Source organism: Oncorhynchus keta, chromosome 5, assembly GCF_023373465.1.
Source record: "Oncorhynchus keta strain PuntledgeMale-10-30-2019 chromosome 5, Oket_V2, whole genome shotgun sequence".
Classification (NCBI taxonomy): domain Eukaryota; kingdom Metazoa; phylum Chordata; class Actinopteri; order Salmoniformes; family Salmonidae; genus Oncorhynchus; species Oncorhynchus keta.
In genome coordinates, this window is record NC_068425.1 from 37,256,360 (window position 1) to 37,271,541 (window position 15,182).

The following is a 15,182-nucleotide window of genomic DNA, read 5'->3' on the forward strand; positions in this document are numbered from 1 at the left end:
GTTCAACCGCTCTCCTAACGACATATTCCCAATGTTCAACCGCTCTCCTAACGACATATTCCCAATGTTCAACCGCTCTCCAAACAACATATTCCCAATGTTCAACCGCTCTCCAAACGACATATTCCCAATGTTCAACCGCTCTCCAAACGACATATTCCCAATGTTCAACCGCTCTCCAAACGACACATTCCCAATGTTCAACCGCTCTCCTAACGACATATTCCCAATGTTCAACCGCTCTCCAAACGACACATTCCCAATGTTCGACCGCTCTCCAAACGACATATTCCCAATGTTCAACCGCTCTCCAAACGACATATTCCCAATGTTCAACCGCTCTCCAAACGACACATTCCCAATGTTCAACCGCTCTCCAAACGACACATTCCCAATGTTCGACCGCTCTCCAAACGACACATTCCCAAAGCATTTTGATACGTCGGCCAAAGGAGGGCATTTTTTAACCCCATAGGCCTACGTAATACATAGCCTGCAGTGGGGATCTGATCCACCAGAGATCTCACAATAAAAACAGCATTCAAAACGAGCAAAAAAAAAAACAAAGAAAGTTCCCGGAAAAAAAGATGACCAAATATCCATTTGAAAAAAAGTCAGGAACAATGCGTACCGTGAAGACTGAGAGCTTCACTGTGGAATCTGGTTGTGTTTGTGGCAAAAGAAAAATGGCAAACACACTCTTTTCTTTCTTTCAGTGATGATGATTGCAGGTTTGTTCCCCGTTTCCAGAGCGGGACCAGACATGTACAGCAGACACCCCATCCAGGGGAACAGAGTAGTGGCTTTTAGAAACTGTCCAATGGAACAACTCAGTCAACTTTATAAACACTGCAATGGCACCCTATTCCCTATATAGTGCACTAACCTATGGGCCCTGGTCAAAAAGTAGTGCACTATTTAGGGTGCCAATTGGGACGTGCCCCTAAAAACACCCTAGCTAGATGACTGTCCTCCCTGCTAGATGACTGTCCTCCCTGCTAGATGACTGTCCTCCCTGCTAGATGACTGTCCTCCCTGCTAGATGACTGTCCTCCCTACTAGATGACTGTCCTCCCCAAAGATGACTGTCCTCCCTGCTAGATGACTGTCCTCCCTGCTAGATGACTGTCCTCCCTCTAGATGACTGTCCTCCCAAACTAGATGACTGTCCATTTGAAATGAGTCCTACTAGATGACTGTCCTCCCTACTAGATGACTGTCCTCCCTGCTAGATGACTGTCCTCCCTACTAGATGACTGTCCTCCCTACTAGATGACTGTCCTCCCTACTAGATGACTGTCCTCCCTACTAGATGACTGTCCTCCCTGCTAGATGACTGTCCTCCCTACTAGATGACTGTCCTCCCTACTAGATGACTGTCCTCCCTGCTAGATGACTGTCCTCCCTGCTAGATGACTGTCCTCCTGCTAGATGACTCCCTGCTAGATGACTGTCCTCCCTGCTAGATGACTGTCCTCCCTACTAGATGACTGTCCTCCCTCTAGATGACTGTCCTCCTGCTAGATGACTGTCCTCCCTGCTAGATGACTTTCCTCTCTGCTAGATGACTGTCCTCCCTGCTAGATGACTGTCCTCCCTGCTAGATGACTGTCCTCCCTACTAGATGACTGTCCTCCCTGCTAGATGACTGTCCTCCCTGCTAGATGACTTCCTCTCTGCTAGATGACTGTCCTCCCTGCTAGATGACTGTCCTCCCTACTAGATGACTGTCCTCCCTACTAGATGACTGTCCTCCTACTAGATGACTGTCCTCCCTGCTAGATGACTTCCTCCTGCTAGATGACTGTCCTCCCTGCTAGATGACTGTCCTCCCTACTAGATGACTGTCCTCCCTGCTAGATGACTGTCCTCCCTAGATGACTGTCCTCCTACTAGATGACTGTCCTCCCTGCTAGATGACTGTCCTCCCTGCTAGATGACTTTCCTCTCTGCTAGATGACTGTCCTCCCTGCTAGATGACTGTCCTCCCTGCTAGATGACTGTCCTCCCTGCTAGATGACTGTCCTCCCTGCTAGATGACTGTCCTCCCTGCTAGATGACTGTCCTCCCTGCTAGATGACTGTCCTCCCTACTAGATGACTGTCCTCCCTGCTAGATGACTGTCCTCCCTGCTAGATGACTGTCCTCCCTGCTAGATGACTGTCCTCCCTGCTAGATGACTGTCCTCCCTACTAGATGACTGTCCTCCCTGCTAGATGACTGTCCTCCCTGCTAGATGACTGTCCTCCCTACTAGATGACTGTCCTCCCTACTAGATGACTGTCCTCCCTACTAGATGACTGTCCTCCCTACTAGATGACTGTCCTCCCTACTAGATGACTGTCCTCCCTGCTAGATGACTGTCCTCCCTGCTAGATGACTGACTAGATGACTGCACTCCCTGCTAGATGACTGTCCTCCCTGCTAGATGACTGTCCTCTCTGCTAGATGACTGTCCTCCCTACTAGATGACTGTCCTCCCTGCTAGATGACTGTCCTCCCTGCTAGATGACTGTCCTCCCTACTAGATGACTGTCCTCCCTGCTAGATGACTGTCCTCCCTGCTAGATGACTGTCCTCCCTACTAGATGACTGTCCTCCCTGCTAGATGACTGTCCTCCCTGCTAGATGACTTTCCTCTCTGCTAGATGACTGTCCTCCCTACTAGATGACTGTCCTCCCTGCTAGATGACTGTCCTCCCTGCTAGATGACTGTCCTCCCTGCTAGATGACTGTCCTCCCTGCTAGATGACTGTCCTCCCTACTAGATGACTGTCCTCCCTGCTAGATGACTGTCCTCCCTACTAGATGACTGTCCTCCCTACTAGATGACTGTCCTCCCTACTAGATGACTGTCCTCCCTACTAGATGACTGTCCTCCCTACTAGATGACTGTCCTCCCTACTAGATGACTGTCCTCCCTGCTAGATGACTGTCCTCCCTGCTAGATGACTGTCCTCCCTGCTAGATGACTGTCCTCCCTGCTAGATGACTGTCCTCCCTGCTAGATGACTGTCCTCCCTGCTAGATGACTGTCCTCCCTGCTAGATGACTGTCCTCCCTGCTAGATGACTGTCCTCCCTGCTAGATGACTGTCCTCCCTGCTAGATGACTGTCCTCCCTGCTAGATGACTGTCCTCCCTACTAGATGACTGTCCTCCCTGCTAGATGACTGTCCTCCCTACTAGATGACTGTCCTCCCTACTAGATGACTGTCCTCCCTACTAGATGACTGTCCTCCCTGCTAGATGACTGTCCTCCCTGCTAGATGACTGTCCTCCCTGCTAGATGACTGTCCTCCCTGCTAGATGACTGTCCTCCCTGCTAGATGACTGTCCTCCCTACTAGATGACTGTCCTCCCTGCTAGATGACTGCACTCCCTACTAGATGACTGCACTCCATAGGCAATATCATGTTGAAGTGAAAATGATATTTCAGTCATGAAGTTTGGGGGAAGTTCCCTCCTGTCCAGAATGGATGGAGAACACAGCATTTACAGCATTTCCATGTTTTTGTCCCTTTTATCAAAAGTCCTTGCAGCAAACTTGAAAAACAAAGTAACCGTTTCTCGTTCTGGAATCCCCAAATAAACAGTGTCTATGAAACCATTGAGAGCAAAGTCTGGTGTGCATGAGATGAGTCACACATCATTGACTTGTTTTTATCCTAACATATTCAATGTGTTTTTTAAATGATCTACCTCTGTGTGTGTGTGTGTGTGTGTGTGTGTGTGTGTGTGTGTGTGTGTGTGTGTGTGTGTGTGCACTCTGTATTCCTAAATACTCTGGCGTGCATGAAGAAACTAGTCACACATTAGTCACTTTGACTTGTAATATTCTATATGTGTTTATCAACCTCTGTATGTGTTGTTGTGTTCCCAGGTCATTGGCAGTGGGAACCAAGACAGGCTATAAGCTGTTCACTGTGACCTCAGTGGACAAACTGGACTGCATCTACGAGAGCGGTTAGTATAGCCCCGTCCCAAACAAACCCCTAGAGCCTTCCCCTAGATCCCGTCCCAAACAAACCTCTTCCCCTAGACCCCATCCCAAACATACCTCTTCTCCTAGACCCCATCCCAAACAAACCTCTTCTCCTAGACCCCATCCCAAACAAACCTCTTCTCCTAGACCCCATCCCAAACAAACCTCTTCTCCTAGACCCCATCCCAAACAAACCTCTTCCCTAGACCCCATCCCAAACAAACCTCTTCTCCTAGACCCCATCCCAAACAAACCTAGACCCTTCCCTAGACCCCATCCCAAACAAACCTCTTCCCTCCTAGACCCCATCCCAAACAAACCTCCCCTAGACCCCATCCCAAACCCATCCCAAACAAACCTCTTACCCTAGACCCCATCCCAAACAAACCTCTTCGCCTAGACCCTAGACCCCATCCCAAACAAACCTCTTCCCCTAGACCCCATCCCAAACAAACCTCTTCCCCTAGACCCCATCCCACACCAACTTCTTCCCCTAGACCCCATCCCAAACAAACCCCTAGACCCTTCCCCTAGACCCCATCCCAAACAAACCTCTTCCCCTAGACCCCATCCCAAACAAACCTCTTCTCCTAGACCCCATCCCAAACAAACCTCTTCCCCTAGACCCCATCCCAAACAACCTCTTCCCCTAGACCCTTCCCCTAGACCCCATCCCAAACAAACCTCTTCCCCTAGACCCCATCCCAAACAAACCTCTTCCCCTAGACCCCATCCCAAACAAACCCCTAGACCCTTCCCCTAGACCCCATCCCAAACAAACCTCTTCCCCTAGACCCCATCCCAAACAAACTCTTCCCCTAGACCCCATCCCAAACAAACCTCTTCCCCTAGACCCCATCCCAAACAAACCTCTTCCCCTAGACCCCATCCCAAACATACCTCTTCCCTAGATCCCCCTAGACCCCATCCCAAACAAACCCCTCGTCCCTAGAATCCCAAACAAACTTCCCTAGACCCTTCCCCTAGACCCCATCCCAAACAAACCCCTTCCCCTAGAACCCTTCCCAAACAAACCTCTTCCCCTAGAATAGACTTAGTCCCAAACACCTCTGCCTTCCCTAGGCTGCCTGTCCCAAACCTCTGCCCCTCTGATAGACTATGACCCATCCCAAACAGAGCCTTCCCCTAGACCCCATCCCAAACAAACCTCTTCCCTAGACCCCATCCCAAACAAACCTAGACCCTTCCCCATCCCAAACAAACTCTTCCCCAGACCCCATCCCAAACAAACCTCTTCAGGACCCTAGACCCCATCCCAAACTCAAACAGGCCCCTGACCCCTAGACCCCATCCCAAACAAACCTCTTCCCTAGACCCCCTCCCAAACAGGCCCCTGACCCTACAGGCCCGGACTCATACAGGCCTCTGTCCCAAACAGGCCTCTTCATACACCTAGACAGGCCTCTCCAGACAGGCCTCTGACCCCAGACAGGCCTTCCCTTACAGGCCTCTGACTCCTACAGACCCCATCCCAAACAAACCCCTTCGCCTAAGAACCCGTCCCAAACAAACCCCATAACCCTTCCCCTAGAATAGACTTAGTTCCAACACCTCTGCATTTCTCTGATAGGCTGCCTGTTCTCCTCTGCCTCTCTCTGATAGGCTGCCTTGTTCTCCTCTGCCTGTTCTCCTCTGCCTCTCTCTGATAGGCTGCCTGTTCTCCTCTGCCTCTCTCTGATAGGCTGCCTGTTCTCCTCTGCCTCTCTCTGATAGGCTGCTTGTACTCTATGACTCCTATACCAGAGCTTTATATTGGGATGTGATATTATCTCCCTTCAAGACTCTGACTCATACAGGCCTCTGACTCATACAGGATTCTGGCTCATACAGGACTCTGACTCATACAGGCCTCTGGCTCATACAGGCCTCTGGCTCATACAGGCCTCTGACTCATACAGGCCTCTGACTCATACAGGCCTCTGACTCATACAGGCCTCTGACTCATACAGGCCTCTGACTCATACAGGCCTCTGGCTCATACAGGCCTCTGGCTCATACAGGCCTCTGGCTCATACAGGCCTCTGGCTCATACAGGCCTCTGACTCATACAGGCCTCTGGCTCATACAGGCCTCTGACTCATACAGGCCTCTGGCTCATACAGGCCTCTGGCTCATACAGGCCTCTGGCTCATACAGGCCTCTGGCTCATACAGGCCTCTGACTCATACAGGCCTCTGACTCATACAGGCCTCTGGCTCATACAGGCCTCTGACTCATACAGGCCTCTGGCTCATACAGGCCTCTGACTCATACAGGCCTCTGACTCATACAGGCCTCTGACTCATACAGGCCTCTGCTCATACAGGCCTCTGGCTCATACAGGCCTCTGACTCATACAGGCCTCTGGCTCATACAGGCCTCTGACTCATACAGGCCTCTGGCTCATACAGGCCTCTGACTCATACAGGACTCTGACTCATACAGGCCTCTGACTCATACAGGCCTCTGACTCATACAGGCCTCTGACTCATACAGGCCTCTGACTCATACAGGACTCTGACTCATACAGGCCTCTGACTCATACAGGCCTCTGACTCATACAGGCCTCTGACTCATACAGGCCTCTGACTCATACAGGACTCTGACTCATACAGGACTTTGACTCATACAGGCCTCTGACTCATACAGGCCTCTGACTCATACAGGAAGCTGTAGAATTGTTCAGTCCGTACAGAGGATCTCATTCTAGTTGTGTTGTCCAGCCTCTCTCTCTGGACATTAGTGTCAGTTACAGGGAAATTACTTGCCAGTCCTCTTCCAATGATGGGTAATCTGTTAGTCTACTTCCTTGTAGTGAATCACTGGCTGTGTTCCAAATACATAGAGCCCTGTGGCTCCCAGTCAACAGTAAATAGGCAATAGGGTGTAATTTGGGTTGCAGACACTGTGTGTAGACTGATAAATGGTTGACAGGCAATAGTAGATGGATAACTTCACTAGCCAGCAGTCTCTGGTGATTTACTGTTCAGTTCATTATTACTGGCAGACACAGTGGTGTGGAGATAGAAACCAGCCATGTCAGGACACTAATATCAGGCTACCTCAGCACCCCCCAGGACACTAATACCAGGCTACCTCAGCCCCCCAGGACACTAATACCAGGCTACCTCAGCCCCCCAGGACACTAATACCAGGCTACCTCAGCCCCCAGGACACTAATACCAGGCTACCTCAGCCCCCCAGGACACTAATACCAGGCTACCTCAGCCCCCCAGGACACTAATACCAGGCTACCTCAGCCCCCCAGGACACTAATACCAGGCTACCTCAGCCCCCCAGGACACTAATACCAGGCTACCTCAGCCCCCCAGGACACTAATACCAGGCTACCTCAGCCCCCCAGGACACTAATACCAGGCTACCTCAGCCCCCAGGACACTAATACCAGGCTGCCGCAACCCCCCAGAACACTAATACCAGGCTACCTCAGCACCCCCAGGACACGAATACTAGGTTACCTTAGCCCCCCAGAACACTAATACCAGGCTACCTCAGCCCCCCCCAGGACACCCCCCAGGACACTAATACCAGGCTACCTCAGCCCCCAGGACACTAATACCAGGCTACCTCAGCCCCCAGGACACTAATACCAGGCTACCTCAGCCCCCCAGGACACTAATACCAGGCTACCTCAGCCCCCAGGACACTAATACCTCAGCCCCCCAGGCTACCTCAGCCCCGAGGACCCCAGGACACTAATACCAGGCTCAGCCCCCCAGGACACCCAGAATACCAGCCCCCCAGGACACTACCAATAGCCCCCCCCCCAGGCTACCTCAGCCCCCAGGCCCCCCAGGACACTAATACCAGAATACCTCAGCCCCCCAGGACACGAATACTAGGTTACCTCAGCCCCCCAGGACACTAATACCAGAATACCTCAGCCCCCCAGGACACTAATGTCCATACCATGCTTACCCCTGTGTGCCCCTGCTCTTCCCCATCAGAGACCCCAGACGTGTACATCGTGGAGCGGTTGTTCTCCAGCAGTCTGGTGGTGGTGGTCAGTCTCTCCATCCCCAGACGGATGAACGTCTACCACTTCAAGAAGGGAACGGAGATCTGCAACTACAGCTACAGTAACAACATCCTCTCTGTCAGACTCAACAGACAGGTAACTACAGTAACAACATCCTCTCTGTCAGACTCAACAGACAGGTAACTACAGTAACAACATCCTCTCTGTCAGACTCAACAGACAGGTAACTACAGTAACAACATCCTCTCTGTCAGACTCAACAGACAGGTAACTACAGTAACAACATCCTCTCTGTCAGACTCAACAGACAGGTAACTACAGTAACAACATCCTCTCTGTCAGACTCAACAGACAGGTAACTACAGTAACAACATCCTCTCTGTCAGACTCAACAGACAGGTAACTACAGTAACAACATCCTCTCTGTCAGACTCAACAGACAGGTAACTACAGTAACAACATCCTCTCTGTCAGACTCAACAGACAGGTAACTACAGTAACAACATCCTCTCTGTCAGACTCAACAGACAGGTAACTACAGTAACAACATCCTCTCTGTCAGACTCAACAGACAGGTAACTACAGTAACAACATCCTCTCTGTCAGACTCAACAGACAGGTAACTACAGTAACAACATCCTCTCTGTCAGACTCAACAGACAGGTAACTACAGTAACAACATCCTCTCTGTCAGACTCAACAGACAGGTAACTACAGTAACAACATCCTCTCTGTCAGACTCAACAGACAGGTAACTACAGTAACAACATCCTCTCTGTCAGACTCAACAGACAGGTAACTACAGTAACAACATCCTCTCTGTCAGACTCAACAGACAGGTAACTACAGTAACAACATCCTCTCTGTCAGACTCAACAGACAGGTAACTACAGTAACAACATCCTCTCTGTCAGACTCAACAGACAGGTAACTACAGTAACAACATCCTCTCTGTCAGACTCAACAGACAGGTAACTACAGTAACAACATCCTCTCTGTCAGACTCAACAGACAGGTAACTACAGTAACAACATCCTCTCTGTCAGACTCAACAGACAGGTAACTACAGTAACAACATCCTCTCTGTCAGACTCAACAGACAGGTAACTACAGTAACAACATCCTCTCTGTCAGACTCAACAGACAGGTAACTACAGTAACAACATCCTCTCTGTCAGACTCAACAGACAGGTAACTACAGTAACAACATCCTCTCTGTCAGACTCAACAGACAGGTAACTACAGTAACAACATCCTCTCTGTCAGACTCAACAGACAGGTAACTACAGTAACAACATCCTCTCTGTCAGACTCAGACAGACAGGTAACTACAGTAACAACATCCTCTCTGTCAGACTCAACAGACAGGTAACTACAGTAACAACATCCTCTCTGTCAGACTCAACAGACAGGTAACTACAGTAACAACATCCTCTCTGTCAGACTCAACAGACAGGTAACTACAGTAACAACATCCTCTCTGTCAGACTCAACAGACAGGTAACTACAGTAACAACATCCTCTCTGTACAGTAACAACATCCTCTCTGTCAGACTCAACAGACAGGTAACTACAGTAACAACATCCTCTCTGTCAGACTCAACAGACAGGTAACTACAGTAACAACATCCTCTCTGTCAGACTCAACAGACAGGTAACTACAGTAACAACATCCTCTCTGTCAGACTCAACAGACAGGTAACTACAGTAACAACATCCTCTCTGTCAGACTCAACAGACAGGTAACTACAGTAACAACATCCTCTCTGTCAGACTCAACAGACAGGTAACTACAGTAACAACATCCTCTCTGTCAGACTCAACAGACAGGTAACTACAGTAACAACATCCTCTCTGTCAGACTCAACAGACAGGTAACTACAGTAACAACATCCTCTCTGTCAGACTCAACAGACAGGTAACTACAGTAACAACATCCTCTCTGTCAGACTCAACAGACAGGTAACTACAGTAACAACATCCTCTCTGTCAGACTCAACAGACAGGTAACTACAGTAACAACATCCTCTCTGTCAGACTCAACAGACAGGTAACTACAGTAACAACTACAGTAACACAGTAACATCCTCTCTGTCAGACTCAACAGACAGGTAACTACAGTAACAACATCCTCTCTGTCAGACTCAACAGACAGGTAACTACAGTAACAACATCCTCTCTGTCAGACTCAACAGACAGGTAACTACAGTAACAACATCCTCTCTGTCAGACTCAACAGACAGGTAACTACAGTAACAACATCCTCTCTGTCAGACTCAACAGACAGGTAACTACAGTAACAACATCCTCTCTGTCAGACTCAACAGACAGGTAACTACAGTAACAACATCCTCTCTGTCAGACTCAACAGACAGGTAACTACAGTAACAACATCCTCTCTGTCAGACTCAACAGACAGGTAACTACAGTAACAACATCAGAAACCAGGTAACTACAGTCTCTGTCAGACTCAACAGACAGGTAACTACAGTAACAACATCCTCTCTGTCAGACTCAACAGACAGGTAACTACAGTAACAACATCCTCTCTGTCAGACTCAACAGACAGGTAACTACAGTAAGGCAACATCCTCTCTGTCAGACTCAACAGACAGGTAACTACAGTAACAACATCCTCTCTGTCAGACTCAACAGACAGGTAACTACAGTAACAACATCCTCTCTGTCAGACTCAACAGACAGGTAACTACAGTAACAACATCCTCTCTGTCAGACTCAACAGACAGGTAACTACAGTAACAACATCCTCTCTGTCAGACTCAACAGACAGGTAACTACAGTAACAACATCCTCTCTGTCAGACTCAACAGACAGGTAACTACAGTAACAACATCCTCTCTGTCAGACTCAACAGACAGGTAACTACAGTAACAACATCCTCTCTGTCAGACTCAACAGACAGGTAACTACAGTAACAACAACAGAGACATACATATAGAGACCACGTAGAGACGTTGTTGTCAGCAGCTGTTGATTTTGAACACTTTTTGTTAGGACATGTTGACATAGGATAACCTGCCAGGAAATGATCATCGCAATTCACATACTAACAGTCTCCTCTCTCCCTCTCTCTCTCTCAGACTCAACAGACAGGTAACTACTCTAACAACTCTGCTCCTCTCTGTCAGACTCAACAGACAGGTAACTCAGTAACAACATCCTCTCTGTCAGACTCAACAGACTCTAACCCTCTAACAACTCCTGACTCTGTCAGACTCAACAGACTCTAACTACTCTAACCCATCTCCTCTGTCAGACTCTCCCAGACAGGTAACTACATCCTCTCTAACAACTCCTCTCTCTCAGACTCTCAGACCTCTAACTACAGTAACAACTCTCTCTCCTCTCTCTCTCAACAGACTCTAACTACTCAACTCTCCTCTCTCTCAGACTCTCTCTCAGACAGGTAACTACAGTAACTCTCTCCTCTCTACTCTACTCAACAGACCTATCTCTAACTCTCCCCTCTCTCTCTCTCTCAGACTCAACAGACTCTAACTACTCTCAACTCTCTCTCTGTCCTCAACTCTCTCTCTACAGTAACAACATCCTCTCTCTCTCAGACTCCAGACTCCCTCCCTCCCCTCTGTAGAGGCTGGTGGTGTGTCTGGAGGAGTCAGTGTACATCCACAACATCAAAGACATGAAGCTGCTGAAGACCCTTCTCAACACGCCCTCCAACCCCTCAGGTAAACACAGTGTACAGAACAGTGTTTCCTAAACCAGTGCTGCTCTGTGGGTTTCTGATGGGGAAAAGCAGAAGCTGTCTTTCTGTGGACTGAAATGAACATGTTTGTTCCGTTCAGGTCTGTGTGCTCTGTCCATCAACCATTCCAACTCATACCTGGTCTACCCAGGCAGCTCCACCATCGGAGAGATCATAGTTTACGATGCCAACAACCTGGTAAGGCCTGCTACTACTGTACTACTACTACTGTACTACGACTGTACTATTACTACTGTACTACTACTACTGTACTACTACTACTACTGTACTCCTACTGTAATATTACTACTATACTACTACTGTACTACTACTGTACTACTACTGTACTACTACTACTGTACTACTACTACTGTACTACTACTGTAATATTACTACTATACTACTACTGTACTACTACTGTACTACTACTGTACTATTACTACTACTACTACTACTACTACTACTACTACTGTACTACTACTACTGTACTACTACTACTGTACTACGACTGTACTACTACTACTGTACTACTACTGTACTACTACTGTAATACTACTACTATACTACTACTGTACTACTACTGTACTACTGCACAACTACTATACTACTACTGTACTACTGCACTGCTGCTGTACCACTACTGTACTACTACTACTACTACTGTACTACTACTATACTACTATACTACTATACTATCACACTACTGTATTACTACTACTGTACTGCTATACTACTATACTACTGTACTACTACTACTATACTACTACACTACTACTGTGCTACTGCACTGCTGCTGTACTACTACTGTACTACTACTATACTACTGTACTACTGCACTGCTGTTGCACTACTACTGTACTACTACTATACTACACTACTACTGTACAACTACTATACTACTGTACTAATACTATACTACTCTACTGCTACTATACTACTCTACTGCTACTGTACTACTGTACTGCTACTATACTACTCTACTGCTACTACTAGTACTAGTACTACTACTGTACTGCTACTCTACATCTCTCCCCCTAGTAGCTCTACATCTACTGCAGTCTAAGAACTACTATACTACTCTACTGCTACTGTACAACTACTATACTCTCTATTACTACTGTACTGCGACTATACTACTACTGTACTGCTACTGTATTACTACTATACTACTGCACTGCTACTATACTACAACACTACTGTACTACTACTATTCTACTGTACTACGACTATAATACTGTACTACTACTGTACTACTACTATACCACCACTATACTACTGTACTACTGCACTACTACTCTACTACTGTACTACTGTACTACTATATTACTGTACTATTATTCTACTGTACTATGATACTACTGTACTACTACTGTACTACTACAGTACTGTACTGCTATACTTATCTACTACTACAAAACTAGTGTACTACTGTACTACTACTGTACTACTGTGCTACTACTGTACTACTCTACTGTACTACTACTGTACTACTGTACTACTGTACTACTACTGTACTACTCTACTACTGCACTACTACTGTACTACCACTATACTACTGTACTACTACTGTACTACCACTATACTACTGTACTACTACTGTACTACTCTACTTCTGCACTACTACTGTACTACTGTTCTACTACTGTACTACTGTTCTACTACTGTACTACTGTACTACTACTGTACTTCCACTATACTACTGTACTACTACTGTACTACTGTACTACTACTGTACTGTACTACTACTGTTCTACTACTGTACTACCACTATACTACTGTTCTACTACTGTACTACTATTACTGTACTATTATTCTACTGTACTATGATACTACTGTACTACTATACTATACTACTACTGTACTGCTACAGTACTGTACTGCTATACTTCTGTACTACTACAAAACTACTGTACTACTACTATACTACTGTACTACTACAAAAGTACTGTACTACTACTGTACTACTACTGTACTACTACTACTATACTACTACACTACTACTGTGCTACTGCACTGCTGCTGTACTACTACTGTACTACTACTATACTACTGTACTACTGTACTACTGCACTGCTGTTGCACTACTACTGTACTACTACTATACTACACTACTACTGTACAACTACTATACTACTGTACTAATACTATACTACTCTACTGCTACTATACTACTCTACTGCTACTGTACTACTGTACTGCTACTGTACTACTCTACTACTGCACTACTACTGTACTACTATATTACTGTACTATTATTCTACTGTACTATGATACTACTGTACTGTACTCCTATACTACTATAGTACTGTACTGCTATACTTCTGTACTACTACAAAACTACTGTACTACTGTACTACTACTATACTACTGTACTACTACTGTACTACTCTACTACTACTATACTTCTACTATACTACTGTACTACTACAAAATGAATGTACTACTGTACTACTGTACTACTACTATACTACTGTACTACTACTGTACTACTCTACTACTACTATACTTCTACTATACTACTGTACTACTACAAAATGAATGTACTACTACTGTACTAATGTACTACTAAGCTACTGTACTACTACTACTGTGCTACTACTGTACTACTATACTACTACAAAACTACTGTACTACTGTACTACTGTACTACTACTGTACTACTCTACTACTGCACTTCTACTGTACCACTGTACTACTACTGTACTACCACTATACTACTACCACTATACTACTGTACTACTACTGTACTACTACTGTACTACCACTATACTACTGTACTACTACTGTACTACTCTACTTCTGCACTACTACTGTACTACTACTGTTCTACTACTGTACTACTGTTCTACTACTGTACTACTGTACTACTACTGTACTTCCACTATACTACTGTACTACTACTGTACTACTGTACTACTACTGTACTGTACTACTACTGTTCTACTACTGTACTACCACTATACTACTGTTCTACTACTGTACTACTATATTACTGTACTATTATTATACTCTACTATGATACTACTGTACTACTATACTATACTACTACTGTACTGCTACAGTACTGTACTGCTATACTTCTGTACTACTACAAAACTACTGTACTACTGTACTACTACTATACTACTGTACTACTACAAAAGTACTGTACTACTACTGTACTACTACTGTACTACTACTACTATACTACTACACTACTACTGTGCTACTGCACTGCTGCTGTACTACTACTGTACTACTACTATACTACTGTACTACTACAAAAGTACTGTACTACTACTGTACTACTACTGTACTACTCTACTACTCTACTACTGCACTTCTACTGTACTACTGTACTACTACTGTACTACCACTATACTACTGTACTACTACTGTACTACTCTACTACTGCACTACTACTGTACTACTATATTACTGTACTATTATTCTACTGTACTATGATACTACTGTACTGTACTCCTATACTAC

At 46.2% G+C, this 15,182-nt stretch overlaps 1 protein-coding gene across 1 annotated transcript in view; it reads left to right on the plus strand.

The window, feature by feature from the left end:
- wipi1 (WD repeat domain, phosphoinositide interacting 1) overlaps nt 1-15,182 on the plus strand; it is a 42,319-nt gene that overhangs the window by 5,902 nt on the left and 21,235 nt on the right. The window contains exons 2-5 of the mRNA XM_052519834.1: nt 3,883-3,965; nt 7,953-8,119; nt 11,598-11,694; nt 11,812-11,909. Coding sequence (XP_052375794.1) covers nt 3,883-3,965; nt 7,953-8,119; nt 11,598-11,694; nt 11,812-11,909 — 445 coding nt within the window. The remainder of the gene's footprint in view (nt 1-3,882; nt 3,966-7,952; nt 8,120-11,597; nt 11,695-11,811; nt 11,910-15,182) is intronic.